The following is a 24,530-nucleotide window of genomic DNA, read 5'->3' as shown; positions in this document are numbered from 1 at the left end:
CCACATGACCTTCTTCTTGTGCATGGCTGCAGCTTGCATGCATTCTCTTTTTGGGCTCCCTGAGTGTGCTCCCTGACTTGAATGTTCTCCTGTATTAATCCTCTGGAATACTGACCTCTCTCCTCCTTTGTCTCCTCGTTCTCATCTTCGTCGTCGCACTAACCTTTGAAGGAAAGAGCAGGGAGAGACAGCATACAGGTTTGTACCACACACAAACACACACACACTTGTTCATTCCAACACTCATTGATTAGTTTTTATCAAATGGCACACCTTGGGTAAGTGATGTAGTGGGTGTGGACAAAAGTCAGCCAGTATAGTTGGAGGTGTCGCATGTGGAAACTGCACGTGATTAATACATGCTATGTATGCAGATCTAAATCGGATGTGATTGTGAACAAAAAGGCGGCGACGAACATGACACACATATGTGACACATTCAGATGTGATTGTGAATCAAGGATATATTTTGAGGTATAGTAGCAACTCTGGAATAGCAGTACTGTACTGTACTAAATATTCTAAGAGTATATAGTACATGAATAATCAATATGTCAATATATATATATACAAATGTGAAGGGTTAGGAATATTAATAGTAAATACATAGACTTTAATGGAGAGTGGTGATGGGTCTGGAAGAATCGTCAGCAGTGCACGTTGTACACAAGACATCAAGATGCACTGCATGTAATCCTCAACGTGCAGTGTATAATAGTCTGCAACCACTATAATAAATCAAGTTTAAATTGAGAGAACGTTGCTTTCTGGCAGGAAGTTTAATAAGCCTGATTGAGTTTTTACACCGAGCAACATTTGGCAGCCTCATGCTGAGCCGTCAGCTTCTGAACGCATTTAAATTGTTATTTTCTTTTTTACACCACGTTAACCGACACAAGCAAAAGTGCTTGTCATCCTCAAACCAAAACTGTAATTAGGGCTGCCCACATCTGCATCCAGCATTGCAAGCTCTCATAAATCCTTGGCTTTAATTAGGCTTTCCCTACTTAGGGGCGCAAAACCCATTTTGCACTTGTGGCACAGTTTTGTTTTTTCTTTTACTACATTTAAACACTGTCTTTGGGGTTTTTATTTGCGCTATTTCAAAGACCAATAAATGACCGTTTTGTCTGCAACCATTTTTATTTAGTACTCGCCAGCTTTACGACACCACTTTTGTTGTCTTCATCGTCATTGGGGTTGATGTTTACCGTCTTTGATTATTATTTTTTTTAGCGTGAGGTCCTTATAAATTTAAAATGGAACCCAACATTAACCCCTAAAAAGCTTACAGAGTACTCAGTTTCAAGCTTCCAATTCCTCCGGGAGAGAGAAAAAAGGTTACCAGCTCAATGTGAAATACATGGTTTATAATAAACAGAATGAGTGCAAAGATGTCGAGGACCCATGCGCAGAATGCAACATGAAGTCATCCAATTTGATTGTTAATGGCCATTTTGGATCAATTGTAGAGAGAATAATTTAACTCGTGTCAAGCCGACGAAGATTTGTCCTTCCATATACGCCGCTATGAGGCAGGTATACAATCTTAACATTTGATTGACTGAATATCCCGCGGTGGGAATTCCAATGCACCAATTGTTTTTTGCAATGACTGATGGTGATAAATGGCAATAGCAATGTGGGTAGCATTAGCTTATTAACATAGTTACCTAGAGTAAGTCATATTTGAACATTACTGGAAACCAATAAATTAAATTCCGGGGTTACCTACTTGGTCAGTTACCTACTTGGTCAATATATTACCGCTTGCACTGAGAGAACAAGTCAGTAGTTTGGTGTTCTACATTCATTCCTTTCATCACTTTGCTGCTGTGAAATGTAAATTTCTCCACTGTGAGACTAATAAAGGCATATCCAATCCAATCCAATCCATTGTCACTGCTATGCTAGTTTTATTTCATCGTCATAACATTACTAGCAACAAACCTTGATGGAGGAACCATCCATGCGCTCATATAGTTTGAATGTTATCAAATGGGTTTCATCCATTACCATGTGTAATTGACTGAAAAGTTTTCATCATCAACAGCCAGACTTTTTCATTGATTAACTTACTCGCTTTTTGAGAATGAAACCGGATCATTCCAAATTCCTGGTTCATTCACGTGCCCTATTCTTTTGGTTTGGCCTCTCCTTTGTCTTGAATGTGAACACTGCATTGTCACACAGTGCTATCTATAGCTTCGTTTAATATCTTCTTCTTCTTACCATGTGCTCTAGTGAGAGTCACGGGAAGTTCTTCCGAAGGTATAAAGGTACTAGGAAATACAGGAGGTACTTCTCAGCATTGTGGCTGCGCCTTTCCTGAACTAATCTGAGCAAAGCACACCACAAAAAGCGGGAATGACTGACTAATAGCACTCTGCAGAATTTATGGTTTATTGGTGAATTTCCGAAGCAAATTTGAACCGAGCTTCAGTGACATGCTGGAATAACGATACATTGCTTAACTAATACGGTATATTAGAATAGTCCAATGGCGTGTTCATGCCACAGTATTGATGATGGCCATTTTTTCTGTTCCTCAAATGAGAAAGACAAAGTACATAAGTCTCTTGCATCCCTTTAATCTGAATATTTTAAGGCTATTTTTGCCATTCACTGACACGTTAAAAAAATGAAGAAAACAAATCAATCAAACAATTCCTCCATTCAAACACCTTGTGAGGCTGAACCACTGAGGCTAGATTCATTTAGCAATATTTAATTTGTTCGGCAAAAACAGACCCACCCAAAAATCCGAAAGAAGCCAACGTACAGAAAGTCAACGTGGTTCGAAGTGGCATTTTAATGTCTTGTGTGTGACAAAGGAACCGCAGAGTTTAAATGACTCTAATTAAGTGCCTTGTTAGTTGTGAGTAAATTATTTTGCAATGGCTGTTTGTTATTGGTCTGGCGGGCAAAATGGCTTTCTATCATTGGTTTTGGTCATGTCAGTTGAATAAAGATTGGTACAAACAAAGGACACACTGGAGGACTTCATAACATTGTCCATTTTCTTCTCTCCAACCTTAAATCCCCTCATTCCATCTTCAACCTCCACCCCCGCAGTCAAAAGTTGAGCTTCAAGGAGCGAGTCCGCATGGCCAGCCCGCGGGGGCAGAGCGTGAAAAGCCGCCAGGCGTCTATTAACGACCGCCAGCGCTGTTCCCCCGGCTACGAGTCGGCAAGCGGTGGCGGAGAGCTGATGGGTCAAAGCCCCACCAAGGTGCAGAAGAGCTGGAGCTTCAATGACCGCACACGGTTCAGACCCTCACTTAGACTCAAGAGCCAGACACGCAATGCAGCTTCCGACGGTGAGCATCCACTCCATTCAATTTTGATGGGAAGGTTTCCCCACATTGGTTGAATGCACATGCACGCTGAGCTAGTGTGGCCACACAATACCATTAAGACAGGAATGTGTGTTTTGTGCGGACAACACACACATTCCTGTTTTGTCTGCACCTGTGTCCGCAAAGGGATATCACATGATCAAACGTCTTTTCCCAAACATTGTGATTCACGGTCGTGTTTCTTTACCCCGCAGTGGATGCTTGCATGACGACGGAGGATTCGCAGGACGAGCGAGGCTGCCACTGCGATATCACAGTCGAGGACTTGTCCGCTCCCCTCAAGGCGGTTATCAGAGCTGTCAGGTGAGATCTTTAAGACACCACGCCCACTTCAGGCAAAGCACAAAATCACCAATCGTTTTTAATTTTTTTGCCATTAGTCCATTTTTTTTACATTGACAGGGATGCATCACGGTTTGGTTTTGATTTAGTTTTATTTTTGGAGAGGGGTTAGCATAGGGCAAAAACTTGCTCTGCATGTACAAGTCTCGATCAAGTGACCAGACTTGAAAAATCCCCCAAAATGCACTTGTGTACACTTCAGCGTGCCGAAGAAAATGTGACAGCGGGCCCACGGGCCATAGGTTGGGGAAAGTTGGAATATTTAGTCAGCCTGCCATGCATGTTTTTGGAATGTGGGAGGAAACCTACACAGAAAATCCACACATGAAGTCCAAAGCTGAGATCAAACCCATGGCATTTGCACTGTGATGATGACACCCTAACCACTCCTCCACCTGGCTGCCATGGTTGTTTTATAGGCTTATTTATTTGTTCAATCATATATTCATTCAGCTACTTCCTGGGAGAGGGTACAGATTACCTGTCACTCTTATGAGTATTGAAAAAATAACAAATGGATGGGTTCAATCATCTTGATTCAACCCCTGATTGGCTCTTTCATCAAGAAATGGGGGGTTGGGGGGGACTTTCCAGAGTTGAACTCGAGAGCAAATCTGACTGTTGAGGTACCACCACCACCTGCTCCCACCAGGAACTTTCCCAGGGTGTCGGGTTGAAGGTCCAAGGGAACTTCTCCCCGGTGGGCACTCCCATAACAGAGGCTCATCTGTCACCTCTCAGCAGGAAAGGCGGGCAACCGTGGAGCCCACCAGGAATGGGGTGGGGGGTAACTGAAGCAAATGCGCAGATCGGCTTACCCACATCAATATTATTCTCTCGGTAAACGCGTCACACACTGGAGTACCAAGGTTCTTTGGTTTCCTACTCCGAAGTTGATTTTCCACACAGTGTTTACTTTGTTAAGCCCAAGGAGGAAGAGCGAACCTCATGAAAGTGCTCCCATCTGCTGTTTTTTTGTCGTCGTTACAGCTGCTAGCTCTGTGTCACGGACGAGCGTTCATCATGGGTCGAGGCTTGGTGTTTAACTCATTCACTGCCAGACGACGTGCAAATATGTGTCCACTCCCGTGCCAGGGTTTTTGTCATTTTCACTCAAATTGCGGGACTACATTCACTTCAGTGTAGGAAACCATAGACTCTCTTTTTTCATCAGAAAAAAAGAGTTAATTCCTAGGCTATATGGGTCTGTAGTTATCTGAACTTGAAATGGGGGCGGCTATACAAAATACAATACAAAACAATACATATTAATTTATACAGCACTTTAACAACAGCTCAAGCTGTAACAAAGCGTTAACATGGACAAAAGGCAAATGCTGCCCCCTCGTGGGAGGGAAAAAACATTGCCAGAGGTCTGACCAGCGCTTTATTGGCATCCCCCACAAGAAAAACAAAAACCCAAATAAATTTGGGAATGGCAGTGAGTGAATGAGTTAAAAAGTCTAAGCCTAAACTGGACAGGCTATCGTAACATTTTAACATTTGTAACTGTTGGGTAAGTGTCAAAATTGTTCGTCTCATTAGAACCAACTCAACTAACCCTTTTATGCAGAAATAATGATTACTTGTAACCTGATAACATGATAAGCTGTCAAACTAAATGCTTCACCCCACAAAAATGAACCCTTGAGAGATTTTCACACTTTTCTTCACTTTCCCAGTTTTTTCTGCCGCACCGCATTTGTCTATATCGTTTTTTTGTGCGTGTGTGTGAGTCAGGATCATGAGTTTCCACGTGGCCAAGAAGAAATTCAAAGAGACGCTGCGTCCGTACGACGTGAAGGACGTAATCGAGCAGTACTCGGCGGGACACTTGGACATGCTGTGTCGCATTAAGAGTCTCCAGACCAGGTTGGGTAATCAAGCCTGCTCCATTTACCTTTTTACAGCCTTTGTTTTGCCTCTTTTTCACTTCACAGCTATAGTCCTCTGTTCTCTTTTTCCTTCTACAGCCGATATAAAAAGTCGACACACCTCTGTTCATTGGCCGAATTTTTGTGATGTGATTTTATGGAACACGCCATTACCCATTTGAAAAAAAAGATATATGATATCCACTGTATGGGGCATGTCTTTTGTCTCCCTCAGACTAGATACAGTTGTAGGTCCTGCTCCCCGGCCCCTCAGCCGGCGCGCCAAGACAGTTTCCTCACCGTCCCTGCATTTGTATTACAGTCAGGCCCGGAGAAAGTCATCTGCGCCGGGGTTAGACCCGTCCATCTCGTCCGATATTCCCTCAACTAACCCAACACTAATGTTTACAAAATAGAATATCCGCACATTAAGCCTCTTAAAACGCACGCTTCCACGACAGAGAGCAAACGGAATTTTCTTTTTCGCCAACCGCACACTTTCATGCGTCAATGCCCAATGACAGATAGTTAACTGATATCCGTGTCTTATGTGACAGAGGGGGCAGGAGAAGCCAGTGTCTTCTGATAAACGTAGCGCACCCATTTCAAAAGGTTGCCGGGTCAGCACAATTAACACAGACCAGTGACTCAGAAAAGGCCTGCTTTGAGTGACAAGGGCTTATAATACGAGCTTAAAAATTGTTCATTTTCCTCAACCTCCTATTCTGTGATGGTACCATATTTTCCGGTGTATAATGTGCACCCAAAACCCTTGATTTTCTTCAAAAGATGACCTGTGCCTTATACACAGTAGCACTTTATAAAGCATGTGAAGCCTCTGATTCATAATGTTTCTGCTGTGAAATGGGAACGTTTCCATTGTGACACTCATAACGGTTATCTTATCTTATTTTATAATTTAACAGGTGTTACATAACCCATACCAGATCCCATATTATCAGTGGCGGGCTGTGGATTTCATTGCTAGGCCTTCAGTAGTGCTACGTCTGAATCATCTAGACTGAAAAAAGTGTGGTGTGATTTACTACAGGTCCACTAGAGGGTACCATTAACCAGTAAATAACTGACCGACCTTTCTTAATGATGTCCATTTTTTCTTGAAAAGTCCGTCTTGAAAATGGCTTCAACAGTAAATCTGCAACCAAATCCATTTCTTTTCCTCTTTCAGCCATTGTGGGTTGACAAAAATCAACACAATATATTTGCTTATGCAGCTCGCGACCGATACAGTGTGCTAGCTCTGGCTCTTGTCACTCGCGGCTTGTGATCAGAGGAGTCAGTGCAAACTATGATTGGCTAGTGACTAGCCAATCATAGTTTGCGAAAACTCTGACGTTGACCAGTGCCTACAAGAATGCGTGAGACGCCTTTTGGGTTGCCGACTCAAAATCTGATAAGGTTAAAGTAACAGTTGGATCGACACATTTGATGCGACAGGGCCTGCAGAAGGGATTTTGAAGGTGTATATGTAGGTTTCTGTCACTGGTAACAAATGATGGCTGACGTGTGATTGGTTAAATGCTAAAATATGAAAACAGACGTCTGGAAGCAGCGCGACAGATGAAAAGTAATGAAAGGAAGCTGAAAGACAATTTAGATTTATTTAACAAGAATTCATGGACAAAATATAATTAATATGAGTCTGTAATTCAGATATGTTTAGACCAGCAGGGAAGGCTTTGCAGGCCTTGATGGTCCGCCACTGCATTTTATGCTGCTAACTTTCATGCAGAACAAAGAACAATATTATATCTTCTAATATTCCTTAACAAAGATAAGAAATTCAGTCTTACCGTATTTCTGTTATCTTACACACACAATTTTGTGTGGCAAATTTACGTTGATTTTGTGCTATCGACTCACAAGCCATAACATTCGGCACGCCTGCACGATCCAATGAGTTTCTTCGACAAATCCAAGCGGAGGATAACTGCGCTAACATAAATGAGTGTTTGTTTTCTCTTTGTGGATTGAATGACCACTTGTGCATTGTTCTGCTGTCGTTTGGCTTTGTAGATGGCATATGATTATTATAATTATACAGTAAGTCATCATGCCTTAGTCATGTAATTTAAAGGCAGGTGTATGTGCGCATGTTTTTGACGCCAATGTTTCTTGCTGTCTCCAGACAGGCCAACTTGAGTAGTCGACTCAGGAACATGTCGTCTCCTGCCCTGCATTACAATTATGCCAACAGGAAGAAGAGCTCAGCCACAGGGTTGCCTTTTCATTTTTGTATTATTTTTTTAACTTTGTCATTTGTATTTTTAGGTCTTTAACTTGTGTCCCCGCCTGTCTTGGGTGTTGATTTATTTATTTGTTTATTTATTTTTGGGGAGGTATGGGGGGTTAACTCATTCACTGCCATTCACGAATTCAGAAATATGACATCGCGCGCCATTCCCGAATTAGTTCGGTAAATATTTTTCTTGCTTGGATGCTGGTACAGCACTGGCCAGACCTTTGGCAATGTTTTTCCCTTCCACAGGGGGGCAGCATTTACCTTTTTTCATGTTAGAGCTTTGTTCCAGCTTCAGCTGTTGTTAAAGCACTACATAAACCAATATGTACTGCATATATTGCATTGTATTTTGGACAGCCGCCCTCATTTCAAGCTCATACAACTCCAGACAGAAATAATTTAGATCGGAAATACCTTTTTTTCTTAATGAAAGAAGAAAGTAAAAGGTTTTTTACACTGCATTGAATGTTTCTTTCGTCCTAAAACTCAATATTGCGTGGGTCCTGGAATTCGAGTTACGATGACAAAAACCCTGGCACTGAGGTGGACACATGTTCGCTCAGTTCATCTGGCAGTGAAGTAGTTAATTGTTTTTTCTTTTTTTTGCTGTCATGCGAGTCCAATTAGTAGTAACCACCTTTGCGGATGGCTGCAGTTTGCACGTTGGTGAAATAACAGAGATAGATGGGGAATGGTGTGTTTAAAAGTGTTGAAAAGTGTTCACAGAATTGAGAAGATTTTGGGATCCTTAAACGGACCACGCCTCAAATTGACAATCCAAACATAACAGGGAGAGGGTATTTCAAAAACAAAATGGTGTAATGCTTGCAGAAGAAAATTTAAAACATTTTGATTCCAAATTCCTTAACATTTACATGAGTCTATTTAACATTCAACAGCACATTAGAGTTTGCATCTGTTATAAAAACAGCCTAGGGGTCTAGGGCAATCCTTTACTGTTAGAACTAGTTATATACACATCCTTAAACATCCAATGTCATTTCATTTCTACTTATTCTTATCAGTTATTTAGTCTATATATGTATGTAGTTTAGTTATTTGTATATGTTAGTTTAGTTTACATGTACTTAGCTTCAATCTTAAGTTCAAATCTTAAACTATCATGTTTCAGTCTAATAATAAATATTCATGATTGTATCTAGCAGATGATAGGTCCTTTCCACAGTGACATCACTCCTGTTGTCTATATCTGCTTGGGACACACTCTCCCTCTCGTTCTTGTCTCCCTCTCTCTTTGGCTTGGGTCCCTCTCCCCTGAAGAACATTCTGTAGCTGCCTGATAAATAAATATTATTTTTTGTATATCACCTTGCTTCCTGCTGATTAAATATTTAGACGACACAAATGAAAAACTGAACCAGGAGAAGAACACGATTTAACCTAACATTTACTTTTGTTTTTAAATACATTTCAAGTTTGATCTTTCAGGGTTAAATTCTTATCCAATTTTGCAGGAATGCATATTTAACAGTTTCACTCCAAAAAAAATGTTTTTTTCCCCTTTGTTTTCCTCCAAACTTTAAATATTATTATTATTATTATTATTATTATTATTATTAAAAGTTGGCATCTCAAACTACAGCAGAATGACAGTTAGTTCTTTGACATTTTATATTATTATTTTTTTTTAAAGCCAATAAAAAATATTTTTTCCAGTTGCATTCATGCATCACACTTATTTTTCTTGAGACTTTTGTTTTTGGTGAGTGATTTGTGTCAATGCACGTTCATGGGTGAAAATGAGTAACATCTATTGTTTCAAAAAGAAATAACCATCACATCTCCATCTTTTTTGTGAATGTTTTCATAACCGGAATAACGAAATAAAGTGTGCTCTGTGCTCCTTCTTGTTTATCTAACTCTTGCATCCAGGTTTTGCTCTTCCACCTGAAAGAAAATACACAGTTGCCTTGACTTCGAGCCACTGTTCTCCATAGCGTTAACACCGATGTTTGTGTGTCTCTGTGTTCATATTTGTGTGTTAGAGTGGACCAAATCCTGGGAAAAGGCCAAATGTCCGTGGATAAGAAGATAAGGGACAAACTGAACCCGGACGGAGATGCTCACGATGGCGTTAGCATGCTAGGCCGTGTCTGTAAAGTGGAGAGACAGGTAGGAGGGAAAAACATGTTTTGAAATTGCACACTAATTAGAACAATGGGCAGTTGGTTTGTTAGCCCGTCAGGCTTGCTAATTTGCTCAGTTAGTTAGTTTGCTAGCTAAGTAGCTATTTTCAAATAGATTGATTGAAGTGGCGGGCCGTGGATTTCATCGCTAGGGCCTTCAGTTGTGCGGTCTGAATCAATTTTGACTGTAAAAAACAGTGTGATTTATTACAAGAGAGTGGCACTAGCCAGGAAATTACTGACCGACCTTTCTTAATGATGTCCATTTTTTCTTAAAAAGACTGTCTTGAAAATTGCTTTAATAGCAAAATTCCAACCAAATCCATTTCTTCTCCTTCAGCCATTGTGGGTTTGTTGGGGTAATTCGCTATACGAACATCTTTAAACATCTTTTTGCATCATTTGTTTTTGTTTTGGACTTCCTGATACGTCATATTCTGCCTGCCTTTATATGACGTCACATCCTATCAAATCACATCCTATCGCATCACATCCTGTCCGTCTTACATAAATGTTCTCCCAGGGCGTCGATCTCTATTCTTTTTTGCCTCTCCTCAACCGACCTCACACAATGTCCCTGTTGTCTACATATAACTCATTCTGTTCAACACCTGGCTTCCTGCTGATTTCACCATCCCACTTCTAACACCCTGAAAAGCGACGAACCAGGAATGAACGATCATTTTTAATCCATCAGTTGACAAAACTGCTATTAAATCAACACAATATATTTGTTTATGCAACTCATGACCAAAACAGTGTGCTAGCTCTGGCCAGTATGCCCTTGTCACTCGCGACTTGTGATCAGAGCAGTTTTCGCAAACTATGATTGACTAGTGACTAGTCAATCATAGTTTACGAAAATTCCGACGTTGACCTGCGCCTTCAAGAAGGCATTGGAAATCATTTTGGTTTGCCAACTCAAAATCTAATGTGGTGAAAGCAACGGTTTTATCAACACCTATTTTATGCGACAGGGCCTGCAGATCTGATTGTGAAGGCATCCAGGTACACTTCTGACCCTGGTATCGAATGATGGCTGACCTGTGATTTTGGTTAAACGCTAAAATACGAAAACCGACGTCTGGAAGCAGCGCGACAAGGGAAAAGTAATGAAAGGAAGCTGAAAGACAATTTAGATTTATTTATTCATGGACAAAATATAATTAACATCAGTCCGTGATTCAGATATATTTAGGCCAGCAGGGAAGGCTTTGCAGGCCTTGACGGTCGGCCACTGATTGGTTGTCTCTCCTGGATGGATGGACAAATGGATGGTTAGTTGGCTCATTGGTTGGTTGAGTATGTAGATCGATGGCCCCGATTTTTGTTTGGATGATTGATAGTCAGTCAGGCTATTTATTTGTTTTGTTATTTAGTGACGCTGTTTGTGAGCCGGTTAGCTAAGTGGTCATTTGTACTGCTGGTTAATTAAATGTTAGTTACATATTTGAGTTGTTTGTTTGATGGTTTATCAGTGAGTCAATCTTGGTTATTTATTAGTTTAATTGGTTTATTGTTTCGTTAGAGTCATGGTTCTGTGATTAATTCTCAATCTGTGTCTGTCTTCTGTAAATTTCCCCATTGTGGGACAATTAAAGGCTTTCTTATTCTGATTCCTTCATGGTTCCAGGTTTCCTCCATCGAGTCCAAGTTGGACTCTCTTCTCGATCTGTACCGCCAAGTCCTGCAACGTCGTCCATCTGCTTTGACCTTGTCTTCCCTGCCGCTCTTTGAGCTGGGTCAGCACCGTGACTCTGACTACCCGGCCTCCATCCTGGACCGGGATCCTCCTTCCCCGCTCGGAAACGACGGGAACACCCACCCAAGGGGACTGCGGCTTATCCTTGCCCCAGCCGACAGTGACGAGGGTCCCCCCGACTCCGCGCCTCCCTCCTATCCGCCGTCTACCGCCTCGCTATCCCCGTCGCCCCTGCTGCCGCCCGACAGCCCCTACCCCACACTGGTCACCCCTAATGGCACCAGGCGGGCGCACTTTCCCGACCTGCCTCCTCCGCCTCCCTCCACGGGGGGCTTTACCCTCCAATTGCCCCCTGCAATGCACCCCTCCCACCTACGCTGCCCAGTGCCGGATGGCGTGGTGGCACATCAGGGCGGCCCGGGCCCATCAGTCGTGGTGGGACCCAGCGAGGAGACTGGCTTCGTGCAGCGAAGGGAGAAGTCCGCCTCTAAATCCGACGCCACCTGGAGGCGACATGTGAGCCTGGAAGTGGACCCGTTGCTTATGTTGTCGCCGGGCGACGTCCCGTCAGCGCCTGACTGGGGGGGAGCCCTCGGGAAGTCCTTCTCCATGCATGAGCTCAATCGACATGGTGGTGAATGCTGGGGCGAGAGCGGACTCTTCATTTGTGAGCGCAAACTGCCGCCAGCCAGCAACCGTTCAGACTCTGAGAGAAGCCCACCTCAAGATGCGCTTGTTTCAGACTTCCTTGGTCATTCCCCACGTATTCAGCTGGCCTGACCACAGACACACGCAGCCCCCCCCCACCACACACACACACACACATAAGTGCACACACAGACACAATACACGGTCATTCAATGCCACTATTGGGAAGACCACTTTCAAGCCTTTCAACAGGAAATGATCTGTCCTTGCTTGTGAATGTCAATTTCTTGCTGTCGTTATTCAATTGTCATCAACTTTGCTTAATGTGGTCAGTGTATTTAGTAGACAAAAGTGCTACATTTATAAGACACACCAGACTATAAGGCGCAAACATAAAAAATAGAAATTATATTCTGCTTCCAATACCCCCAAATTTGAAACATGTTGCGGCTCTTTTGAAGTTATATTCTCAAAATATGTCAAGAATCAAGAAATATAGTGCGTCTTGACATCCATTAGTTCAAATTAACCTGTTCTTTTTTTCCTATTGCCATTCTTGTTTTTCCTGAAATGTTTCCCACTGATAGTCTTTTTGTGAGTAGTGTATGTATGAAAGTGGGCAAATGCATGTCAGGCAAACCCCCTCCCCCCAAAAAGTGACAATAATCGGAAGAGGTCTATAACATATCATTTCAGGAGAAACATAAACAATATGATTACATTCAAAGCAGATAATAACAATGTGAGTTAGTAAATAATGAATGAAGATGGCTATTGTTTTGAATCCTGATAATAATGATAATCTAATAATTTTTGAACATGTCCCCATTGTGGGACTATTAAAGGCTTTCTGATTCTGATTGTGATGTTCAATAGGGTGTAAGGTCATTGCAAATCATAGAGAATCAACATATAATGATGAACAAAAGTAGCCTAATTTATCCGGGGAGATGCAGGAATAATATCAGAACTATATGAATAAAAATATGGGAGTGCGAGTTTTTTTCATGGGCATATGTAATGATGAAAAGCAGATGTAAAATGGAGAATTCTTTTTTTAATCAAAGCGGAGTAAGTATAAATTAAGATTTGAATGAAAGTAGCCATATTCATGCCAGAAAAATGCAGATAAAAATATTAAAATACTGTACCTAGATTAAAAAAGAGGGTATAGGGATTGTAAAATGTGGGATTACAATTAATTTTCATATCTATATTAATTGTATATAATTTATTATTATTATTATTATTATTATTATTAGTATTATTATTATTATTATTATTATTAATAATAATAATAATATTGAGCTCATAATATTTTCATAACTTTAAAACTGAATCACGCCACCTCTGAAGGTTGAAACCGAGTACTTGTAACGGACGACACCATCATCAACAATCAATTCTGCAAAAAAACGATCAATCATAACCAAGGGATTGTGAGGCCCACGCCTCGTTTCTCACACAGTGCAAAGATGAAGTAACGGTTCGTGCTATTGTTTCTCTCCAAATCTTGTCTTTTAACGAATATCCAATCACAATGCTATGCTCAAGAGAATGAATAAACGCATGTTATGATCATCTTAAAAGCCTAAAACAAACTGCAACATACCTTTAGCATGGTGATATGTAAACAGGATGCCATTGTCTTTATATAAAGCTTTTGGGGCTTTTATTTCAGCAGCTTACGAGTAAACCAGCTATGCTCAAAAAACTTCTTACTAGTAACTTTTTACCCCCGCTACTGTGTGACATTTCTGCACAGTAATAGCGCAACTCTTCACACACCGAGTGGGCATTTTGGGGCGACTATGACGGTCCAGAAGGCTACAAGTGCAGGACAAAAGAATGCTAGTTGGGCGTTGTCATGTTACAAATGTGGCACAGTAGTTTTCAATTGTCTCCCCAGAACCGACCCAGAAATAAAAACAAGGTTTCCATTATTTTGTCATTTCATTGTTGGTAGATTGTTTTAAAAATATAATATATATAATTTTATGACACTTTTTTGACAGCCCAGGTATTTGGGTGCTGATATTCCCAAACCTATGTACATGTAATCAAAACAAAGTGACCATTCGCTAAGCCACACACCCTTAAAAGTCGACTGTCCAGTGAGATGGTAGAACACTTTTTTTTAATAAAATTTGGAAACGAATACTTTCTGAGAAGGTTTATCCAGTCTTTTTTTCCCCAAGTAACTGATACTTAGAAGACGTGCAGCAGCATCATACGCAAATAGTATATAAACAACAATGCTCTCAGCTTTTTTTGGGGGGAAAGGCGACTGTCGCTGAATTGAAGATATCTTCTGCACTTTCGTCTTACTTTTAATCATATCTTTTCACGAGACCGCAGCGCTCCCTGCCATGTTTTGGCACGACACGGTATTACTTTGAAGGCGTGCAACTAAACTTGGTCTTGCCTGTAAACTAAATTTATGAGGGGAAAAAAAGGATGGTTTAAAAAATCTGCAATGTACTGGAGGCACAAATGATGAAATGCTGTCTGCAATGTCTTTGTATTATATGTAAAGTAGCGGTATGCTGTCATTAACTCAATAACATGAATGCTAACACATTGCTACTAGCTAGCTACATGCTCTTGATAGCAACTTGTCCCATTTTTTTTTTAATGATGATAAGAAAATTAAATAAGAGTCCTCGCCGCCAATCTGTAAATCATGTCAAAATGTGACATGTTGGAAATAATTGAATTGTCAGAAAAATATACCGAAGGATAAGGGAGATCTTTCGGTGACTATTTTTACAATCTTCAAATAAAAAAACAATACTGGAAAAATAACTTTTCAGGTGGCGCATTTTAGGCATCAACACTGATTTGTGTTATAATTGATGGGTCTGGGGCCAATTTAAACCCTCTAGGTGGCAAATATTGTTACTCTTGTCAAAATTGTCCTCATATTTCAACCGTGAACAACGTTCTTCTGTTGCTCGAGTCGAGTCTTAAATTTCTTACGGAGTGATTCACACTTCACAGTAGTCTTAAATGTATTTACAGTAATATGTAATGTATTATCTTTAATCTGCTTATTATATGTTTGTGTTTGCCGAGGAAAAAGACTCTGGTACTTTCCAGGCCAGTGTTGTTGCTGGTATGATGCAATCAGCACAGCGGAATCTGTGGCACCTGAAAATGTGACGCACTACACAAGTTGAATTTGAAATGTTGGGCAATATCGATTGAAGACATCATAACAAAGAAAGAAATAATTTGTGTCAAAGAGTCTGTTCACTTTATGGTACTTTTTAGTTTGTACCATTTAGCAACGTATGTTGCAAATCGGTCGACTAATTCGGGGATCATATGTCAATCTGGTTCTTTTTATTCACAAAGCTCTCACCACTGATTTTTCTTTTTCATTGTAGTATTTTAAATCATTGAGAACATTTTTCTTGAGACTGCTTGAATGGTAATTTATTGTTTACTATTACACAATGGGCCTTAAAAAGCTTGACAATGTTAACACGTTTACTTTGAAATGTATTTATTACAAGTGCACATTCATTCTTTGGATGAGAAAAAGCCAAAATGATTTTATTATTCCTTAATAAAAAAAAAATATGTGAATGTTTTCACAGTGGTTCCTTTTGTTTTAAATGAGTAGTAAACTAGGTTATTGAAATGTAAATGAAACATGCTATTTTCAGAAAATAGACAGATATTAGAAATATTTACTTGGTTGTTTCATTTCACATTTGGTTAAAAAATGCCCGCAAAATTGATGGGGCACAGTTGCACAAACACTTCTGTCCTGTCCTGAAAAATCTTGCCTCTTCGGTGCACGCCCCCATCAAAAATATTATTAATGATTTAAAAATAAATAAAAGAAAAGAACGCGATTCTTCCGCATGCGCAGAAGAGATTAGCGAGTCGCTGTCAATTGCTAGAAAATTCCGCAATTATCATGGTCGACGAAGGCGTCGTCTCGATTGGCAGCTCTTTGGTTTGAGCACAATTTCAAAATGTCTGATTGGGAAGACGACGAAAAGGAGACCGTGTCACAACCAAGCTCGGCCAAACGGACGCCCGCTGTAAATATTTCTTCCGGTGTGCGAAACAGGAACAAAATCGGAGGGTTTAGGGAGAATGGAGGCGATAATAATTGGGACGGCGGTAGTGGCGAAAGTAAAAGCCGAGGAAACGATGGCCGCTCTTTTTTCCGGACCAACGAACCAAGACCCGATGGCAGACGCCAATTCATGTCTGATAAGTGCCATTCACCCATCACTATCACCGTGGAGAATGGCTTGGTTGGGAGGATAATTGGTATGAGTTCATTATGAAATAAATTGATCAAAATACAAATTAAAGCTCGAGTGAATTTCAATCCGTAAAGAGCGATGGTAGCTACTTAGCTAAGACTTTCGCACTGTTTGTGAGTTGTATATCTGGTGAGTGTGATTAATTTGAAAAACATTGAATTTGGCTTGGCCTTTGACGACATTTTGTAACCTTAAACCCAGGTAAACGACTCTATTTCTGTTTAAGGCCGCGGAGGAGCTACAAAACGCGAATTGGAGGAAAAAAGTGGTGCAAGAATCAAGGCAAGTTAAATGGCCATGTCTATGGTGTTTAAATCAAGGTAAGTTAAATGGCCATGTCTATGGTGTTTATTGTGGTGTAATGGTCTAAGTTATATCAATTTAAAACAAACCACGTTGTTTTATAACTCTGAGAAGTAACAGAAGTCAATATAAACATATAAATGTTTACCTGCACTGTTTACTATACTGGCATTGAAATTGCAGTTACACCCATACAACACTCGCCACCCTGGGTTTCAAGCAACATGAGATGCAATCTGTTCTTGGGTCGAATTACTGCTACTCCATATCATAGATCAATGATGGGGAAATGGAGGCAGAGGTGCTCATCTTTGGACCTCCTACCATCAAGCAGAAGGCCAAAGAGATGATAGAAGAGTTGCTGGCCATTGACAGCCCTCGAATCTACGGCAGTGAGTTCAGGAATCTTCACTGGTTTTAAACTTGAGCTCCTTATGGGTTATTCATTCAAATCAATGTCCTAGGAGGCTACGGAAGAAGAGAAGCAAGAGGAAGCAATGGAAGAGGTGGCTCGGTGTGGTCCGACACACAAGGACCTGAGGTGGTCCCGACCCATGTGTCCATAGACTGGAGCAACATTCGGGAGAACATGCACAAGTATCAAGAGATGAAATGGAAAGGTGACAAATCGGTACAGAGATGACACAATAGTCACGCACACATGCGGTGGACAGACAGACAAAAATATACACAGACACACACGCACATCTGATAATTTATAAATGTGCTTAATGAAGGAGTTATATTTAACTGGAGTCATATTTTTAATACTACACATATAATTACGTTGCTTAGTTTGATGAGCGCTTAGGTTTGAGCTGACCACAGTTTTAATTAATACTTTCCGTAGACAAATATAAATCATAAAAAAGAATTTAACATGAACAAGATTAGTAATTATTTTTAACTGCCCTTATTATCCGATGAAGCTGACGAAGCTATTCAGATGAGGACCGACACCTTCAAATAAGCACAGATAACGGCTGAAGAAACCTTTTCATCGATGCCCTTATTATAATTCTTACTTCAAATAAAATGGCAAATGAGGAACTGGGTTCATTTGTTTTTTCACCTGTGATCATCTTGCAGATTTACCACCCTTGAAGAAAAATTTTTACACAGAGGCTGAAAGTGTGTCACTCCTCACTGCTGAAGAAGTCTATCTTTGGAGGTGAATGTTGGATTTTTTTTGTGTGTGCATGCATGCGCTAATGTGCACGAGAGGAATATTTTTGTTGCGTCTTCCCCACAGGAAAGAGAACAACAACATATATGTGGACGACATGGTAGATGGCGGCAAAAAACGTTCGATTCCTAATCCCTGCCGGAGTTTTCTGGAGGCCTTTGAGTTTTATCCAGAAATCATGGACAACATCCATCGGGTCGGCTTTGTTAGACCAACCCCCATCCAGGTATATACTGGTCTCCATTTATGGCCTGTAATCTTCTGTACTTATGCATAAAAGTCAAAGTAAAACGAGAGCCAGGACTAGAGCCAAGGCGGGTGGGCCTCGGCGCGCGGGATCGCCTCCAAGAGAACGGTGGGGGAGTGTCCACGGGATCACGGCCGACACCACCGCCGACGCCTCTTTGAGACAGTTCGTTCTGCTTCGGGGCAGGGTAGCAGGTCGAGCGCGTGTCTGTGGAGAGCGGGGTAAGGCCGGGGAGAGGGCAACCCGCCCACCCCCGTGGCATTCGAATCAGATCATTTGGAAGTCATTTCGCACTGCGTCTCTATTCAACATTTTGAATGGATTTCGACTTACGACCATTTTAAGTCAGATGTTACTTGTACAATAAAAATGTGAGATTTAACCTTTTTAATGTGAAAAAAATAAGTTCATGTTTTGGGGAAGATTATATCATAATTTATATGGTGTGAATGTGCAGTTGCAGCACATTTGTAAAGTTCTGAAAAAAGCTTAAGCTGATATTGAAAAAAACATGAACAGGCTTTCGCAATGTCATATCTTTTACCCTTGCCTTCCTTTCTGGTATGTTTCTTGTTTTCGTCAGTCCCAGGCATGGCCTGTGCTGCTTAGCGGGGAGGACCTGATCGCCATTGCTCAGACAGGAACCGGCAAAACGTTGACTTATCTGCTGCCTGGATTCCTCCACATGGACGGACAGCCTGTGTGAGAACAACCACTTAGACTTGGCTGGGTCCTCTCTAGCGTTCAAGATTAAAAATAACAATTGAAATTGATTCAAAATTCCAATTGGGGGAACTGGCTAAACGTTCCTGGGAGTTACCTGTGAATTTATTTCGCAATCATCACTTCCTCTGACATAACCTTTCATTTACGTCCTTTGTACATCTTTGAGCATGCTCACCTCGCATATGGCCTTTTAATCATCAGCACAACAATTTGATTTTGACAGCGTATTTTTTTGTAGACCTCAATCAGAGCGTGAAGGCCCGGGCATGTTAGTGCTTACACCTACCAGAGAGCTGGCCTTGCAGATTGAAGAGGAGTGCAGCAAATATCGCTACAAAGGCTACAAAAGGTTAGCATCTTTCCATACAATACAGTGAACCCCTTTGCCGTATAGATAAGTACATTGACATTGTATTACTCAACAGGTATGATTGCATTTTTTTAAATTCCAAAACAAAAAGGTTAATTATAATAAAAAAATAACAATGAACACTTGGCATATATCTTTATTGAATATCGCTTTGAAGACAATGCGCAGTTATATTGGGAAGCACTGTGTCACCAAAAATATTAGGTTGAGTTGTGTTCACTCTCGTCTTTCAGCATCTGTATCTACGGCGGCGGTGACAGGAGGGGTCAGATCAACCTGGTGAAAAGCGGTGTCGACATTGTCATTGCTACTCCAGGGCGACTAAATGATCTGCAAATGAACAAGATCATCAGTCTGAACTCCATCACTTACTTGGTTCATCAATTGCGTCTTTTTGATTTTTGGTTTAAACTATGATTTTAGATCCTTTCCATTATGATTGTTGTGGATTCATGTGTGTAATCACTTCAAAAAGGTGCTGGATGAAGCAGACCGAATGCTTGACATGGGCTTCGAGCCACAGATCATGAAGATTCTACTGGACATTCGGCCTGACAGACAGACTGTCATGACAAGGTATTAAAAAAAAAGAAGAGAAAACGGCTCAACATAAAAAAATGACTTTAATATTAACTCATTCACTGTTGTATGCATTTACATTTGCAATGGTTACTAAAAAAAATTAGAAGAGAAGATGCATGTCACTTAGGCTATTTTTTTCTGCTTCGATAAACTACATTTGTTACAAAACCATGCATGTCATGGTCGTATAATTAATTAGTGTATGACTTCACAGCAAAAACATTTTTTTATGCTTCACCAAAAACATTCATTTTGTGACGCATGTTATTATTCAGATTCAGAATGCTTAAAAAACAACCTGTTTTCTTGTAGACCTTTTTTTCCTCGCCCTATTAAATACATTTCAGAAAGTCACCACCAGATGGTATTTCTTTGCCGATTCAAATCACCCAAATATGTTGACGAGTTGATAATACGTGTATTGTGTGACCTGTTTCAGTGCCACCTGGCCCACAGGCGTGAGACGTTTGGCCAAATCATACCTCAAGAATCCCATGATGGTTTATGTGGGCACCTTGGACTTGGCAGTGAGTGATGATGACATTTCAGGCAACTCTCATGACATCATTTTAACAAAGAAAATCGAACCTGTTATAACCGAATCATTAAAATATCAATCAACTGGTCACTTGTGTGGCAGGCTGTCAATACGGTCCAGCAGACTGTACTGGTCGTCCATGAAGAAGACAAGAAGTCTTACCTGTTTGGCTTCATTGCAAACTTGCTACCTGAGGATAAAGTCCTCATTTTTGTCAGCAAGAAGATCATGTAAGTTTGCAGCTCGGGGGTTTCAATGTAGGTTCTTCAAGCCAAGGTTAAATGTTCCAAATCCGTATCAGGGCTCTAAAGCAACTCTGACGTGGCTCCCTATTTTTAAAATAGGGTGCCACGTTAGAGTTGGGCTTTAAAATTGGGAATTGTTTGCTGCTTTGCGTATACAGTCTGTCAGAAAACGTAATACCAACTCTCGCACACATTTGATAATGTGTTCATATTAATCCTTCCCTAAAATGATACACACTGGTTCATTCAACTTGATGACACTTCTCTGCAGTTGTGATGACTTGTCCAGTGACATGTGCCTTCACGGTCTGGCTGTGCAAAGTCTCCATGGCGACCGGGAGCAGTGTGATCGGGAGGAGGCCCTCAAGGACTTTAAAGAAGGTGAACCACAGAAGAGGAAATGTTTTGCTTTCAATGTGACTTACATTCTGTGTACTGCTTATCCCCCTCTGGTATTTATTGCACAAACTGATTGATCTGATAAATACATGTCATGAAATCCAGGTTCAGATAATGGATGCCAATAGATAAGCAATTTGGTTGCATTTGTAGGTAGTGAACCTCTTCAGACCAAGTTTTAAAAAGGGCATTTGAACATCTTGACAATCTTATGGACCATGTCGAAAAATGCACATTTGGACAGAAATTTGAGTTTCCGAAAGATCGGAGTGAACCTGCACTCACTCTGCTTATTTCTGAACATGCCCGTGATTGAGGAATGGGCATTTTGGCTGTGTGTCTGAGGTCTACAGTTCTTGGTCTCAGTTTAAATTTCCCTGCAAAAATTCAACTGTTACTCCGAAGCAATGTATTATTATATCCTTTGCATGACACCCTTTTTGGCTGCTATGACTTTTAGTGCTGAGTGACGTATAGTTTTGGGTGGAATGGAGACACCCCGCCCATTGGTTGTCAATTTAACAAAAGCGAACCACATCATTGACCCAGGCGGACCCAGTTAAAAATGACAATGACTGACAATGTATTTGCTGTTTAAATCTTGTATTTTAACAACACTAGGCCGTGTGCGTATCCTGGTGGCCACTGATTTGGCATCTCGCGGCCTGGACGTACATGACATCACTCACGTTGTAAATTATGACTTCCCTCGAAACATCGAGGAATATGTCCACCGTGTGGGCCGTACGGGGAGAGCGGGGTAAGGCTAGGAAAAGCACTTTTGTCAACAACCACAAAAAAATTCAAACACTTTTTACATCAATATTTATACTGTTCCAGACGCTCCGGAGCCTCCGTTACCCTGGTAACCAGGGAAGACTGGAGGATGGCACCGGAGTTGATTCCCATCCTGGAGCGATCTGGGCAGGTTAGCTCACAGCGACGCATGTCCCACCTCACAAAAAAAAGGGTCTCAATGTAAACGGCCCTCGTAGGACATCCCGGTGGAGTTGGTGCAAATGGCGGAAAGATACGAGAAGCACAAAAGGGAGAAGGAGATGTTTCCTGGTCCCAGGGGCCAAGGCGGTCGAGACAGAGGACGCGGTGGACGACGTGACGGCAGAGATCGCAGCCAATGCTGGGGATGCTAATCAGCCTTCCCTTTCCAAGTGAGTTAGTTATTCAAGCACAAGAAAGGTTCATATTCAGGAAAAAAAACGTACAGTACATCACATCAAGGGTGGGCACCACTTTGTCATGGTGAGCCCCATTTGATTCACATAACAAAAACATGGATTATTTTAGATTCAAAACAAAAAATAGGTTAACGCTCTTATTTGTCATTGAGTGGTCATGGTTCTATTTTATCATTAAGATAAACGAAAGTAAAATCAAACGTTAATTCCCTGTGGTCGAAGCTTGTTCATAATCCGGTTACTTGACAGAACTGCCTCTTTGATTGAGCCTCTTGGTTTCTACTTTTGTCCTTGTTTTGGCTGTAATTGAACCAGGTTATATTCTATATTTTGTTCAATAAAGATGTTTTATTCATTTGGTGTGTACACGCTATAAAAAAGATCATTTATGTTGGGATTCTGCCTTCAGATTCAGAAAATACGCTGCTCCCTGTGACTGTTTTGAAAAGTCGGCCAAAAAATAAAAAAACCCAAGTGGATTATTTTCCTTTCGCAAGAAAATGGAGTTGGCTTCTGCCGCCTGATATTCATATCAAACAGCCTCAAAATGTTAAATGTCACAGATCACCTAGATTTCTGGGTTTGAGCCGGTGATGATCGCAGTGCCTTGACCCCTCGAACTCAGTCTCCACTTGGCCTTGATTTCTCACAATCTTAGACCCCTGCACGTCATCAAATTGTTGGTCTTGACTTGGTCTCAACTCTTTAGACATCATTGTGACTCCTCAAAGTCCTGGTTCTGAATAGGCATTGATTTCTGACAGCCTTTGTTCTAAACTTGGACTGATGTCAGTCAAGAGCAAGTGTTCAAAGTCTTGCTCTTTACTTTGCCTGACAAAGTTCTTGTCTTGCCTTTGAATCTGACTTGTTTAAATCTTGGTCTTTGCTCAGCCTTTGTGTCTTGACATGGAGTTCCAGGGTTGACTATGCTAATTTGAGGACATGGCCCCAATCCAGTTTTAGTTTACCGTATTTTCCACACTGTGAGGCGCACCTAAAGGCCTTCATTTTTTTTCAAAAGCAAACCATGCGCCTTATATATGGAACCGTGAGCCTTATATATGGAACGAACTGATAAATTGAGATTTACTTGTTTCCGTGATGCATTTAGACTTGAACAAGATTAAACGTGCACTTGAACAAAATTATATGTGAACCACATTGAGTTATTGTGCTTTTGCTTTAGTTATTTGAGTTATTATTGTTACTGCTTCGCACTATTATGAGCATGACTACTGTGATTGTGGTAACCCCATTTGATTCGCATACAAGCTGAATGTTTGTGTTTACTGAATGAAGGAAAGGTTCCCCTCAATTATGTGATATACGTTTTTGTACGACATGTTATACTTTGCTGTTGTTCAAAGAAACACGAAAATACTTATAATTTACCTCTGAGAAAATAATAAAACAGGTTTTTATTCCTCTTGGGGGTGAATGGAGGTGTCCGAAGGCACCTAATGTTTGGGTAAAGGGTTTTAATTAAAATATGCCATTTATTGAAGGTGCGCCTTATAATGCGGTGCACCTTATAGTGTGGAAAATACGGTAGTCTTGGTCCCATTTTTTTTACCCTTCTGAGTTGCACATAAAACGTACAAAATAAGACAAGACATGCTGAGTGGGATCTTGTTTAATGTCAATGTGCCATCTTATAGTAAAGGTGCAATAGCTCCGTCAGTTTTGAAATATATCTCCAGTGCATGTGCAAAGTGCCAATGAAAGTGCTTCTAAAATTCAGGGGGCTGACTTTAGAGCCCCCTTAAAGGACACACAATGCCATTTGTTTTAAATGCCACTTAAAGCTGAACCACAAACAAAACGTTACGTTCTACTGACTTACTACTCAGAAGACCAAACGGTAGTTTTAAACTACTTGTCTTGGGCTCATACGTAGCGCAGTGCAATGATGTCAAACAAGACACGAAGAAAAGACAACATTCACCATGTAAACAGTACCTGTACTCAAAAGCTTATAGGTAGGCGATAGATTGGAATACCCCTAATTGAACGATATCACAGGAATGACATCGCCATGAATGAAATGTACAACGTACACTTAAAACTTGCGTGTAATAATTTTGTATATCACGGTCATCCAACTACGATAAGAGTGA

At 40.9% G+C, this 24,530-nt stretch overlaps 2 protein-coding genes across 8 annotated transcripts in view; both read left to right on the top strand.

Annotated features, from left to right (window-relative positions):
* kcnq5a (potassium voltage-gated channel, KQT-like subfamily, member 5a) overlaps positions 1–15,916 on the top strand; it is a 61,486-nt gene extending 45,570 nt beyond the window's left edge. For 2 of the 7 annotated variants that reach the window (XM_089011617.1, XM_089011618.1), the window contains exons 9-17: positions 172–198; positions 2,245–2,298; positions 3,076–3,320; positions 3,554–3,662; positions 5,442–5,573; positions 5,811–5,927; positions 7,725–7,814; positions 9,845–9,971; positions 11,619–15,916. In XM_089011617.1, coding sequence (XP_088867743.1) covers positions 172–198; positions 2,245–2,298; positions 3,076–3,320; positions 3,554–3,662; positions 5,442–5,573; positions 5,811–5,927; positions 7,725–7,814; positions 9,845–9,971; positions 11,619–12,467 — 1,750 coding nt within the window. In that variant the 3' untranslated portion in view covers positions 12,468–15,916. The remainder of the gene's footprint in view (positions 1–171; positions 199–2,244; positions 2,299–3,075; positions 3,321–3,553; positions 3,663–5,441; positions 5,574–5,810; positions 5,928–7,724; positions 7,815–9,844; positions 9,972–11,618) is intronic. The other 5 variants (XM_089011620.1, XM_089011623.1, XM_089011621.1 and 2 more) reach the window with 4 other exon arrangements.
* Positions 15,917–16,321: 405 nt separating this feature from the next.
* On the top strand, positions 16,322–23,166 carry ddx43 (DEAD-box helicase 43). Its single transcript, XM_089012140.1, has 16 exons — positions 16,322–16,625; positions 16,848–16,903; positions 17,199–17,316; positions 17,389–17,544; positions 18,014–18,095; positions 18,177–18,336; positions 18,941–19,059; positions 19,322–19,432; positions 19,687–19,828; positions 19,929–20,029; positions 20,475–20,562; positions 20,676–20,803; positions 21,090–21,199; positions 21,839–21,977; positions 22,058–22,145; positions 22,213–23,166. Exons 1-16 carry the CDS (start codon positions 16,322–16,324, stop codon positions 22,366–22,368), a joined length of 2,058 nt encoding a protein of 685 aa, XP_088868266.1. The 3' UTR covers positions 22,369–23,166.
* Positions 23,167–24,530: the final 1,364 nt, after the last annotated feature.

Source organism: Hippocampus bargibanti, linkage group LG13, assembly GCF_051943395.1.
Source record: "Hippocampus bargibanti isolate YZ-2025 linkage group LG13, ASM5194339v1, whole genome shotgun sequence".
Classification (NCBI taxonomy): Eukaryota; Metazoa; Chordata; class Actinopteri; order Syngnathiformes; family Syngnathidae; genus Hippocampus; species Hippocampus bargibanti.
Note: the sequence above shows the minus strand (reverse complement) of the source record. Positions and strands in the feature narration are given on the sequence as shown.

Bases quoted from the DNA above. Each gene is read 5' to 3' on its own strand.
- ddx43 (XM_089012140.1), top strand. From the start codon at position 16,322: ATGTCTGATTGGGAAGACGACGAAAAGGAGACCGTGTCACAACCAAGC. The intron at 16,904-17,198 runs GCAAGTTAAATG...TCCATATCATAG, and splicing joins AAAGTGGTGCAAGAATCAAG to ATCAATGATGGGGAAATGGA. The intron at 17,545-18,013 runs GTGACAAATCGG...ATCATCTTGCAG, and splicing joins TCAAGAGATGAAATGGAAAG to ATTTACCACCCTTGAAGAAA.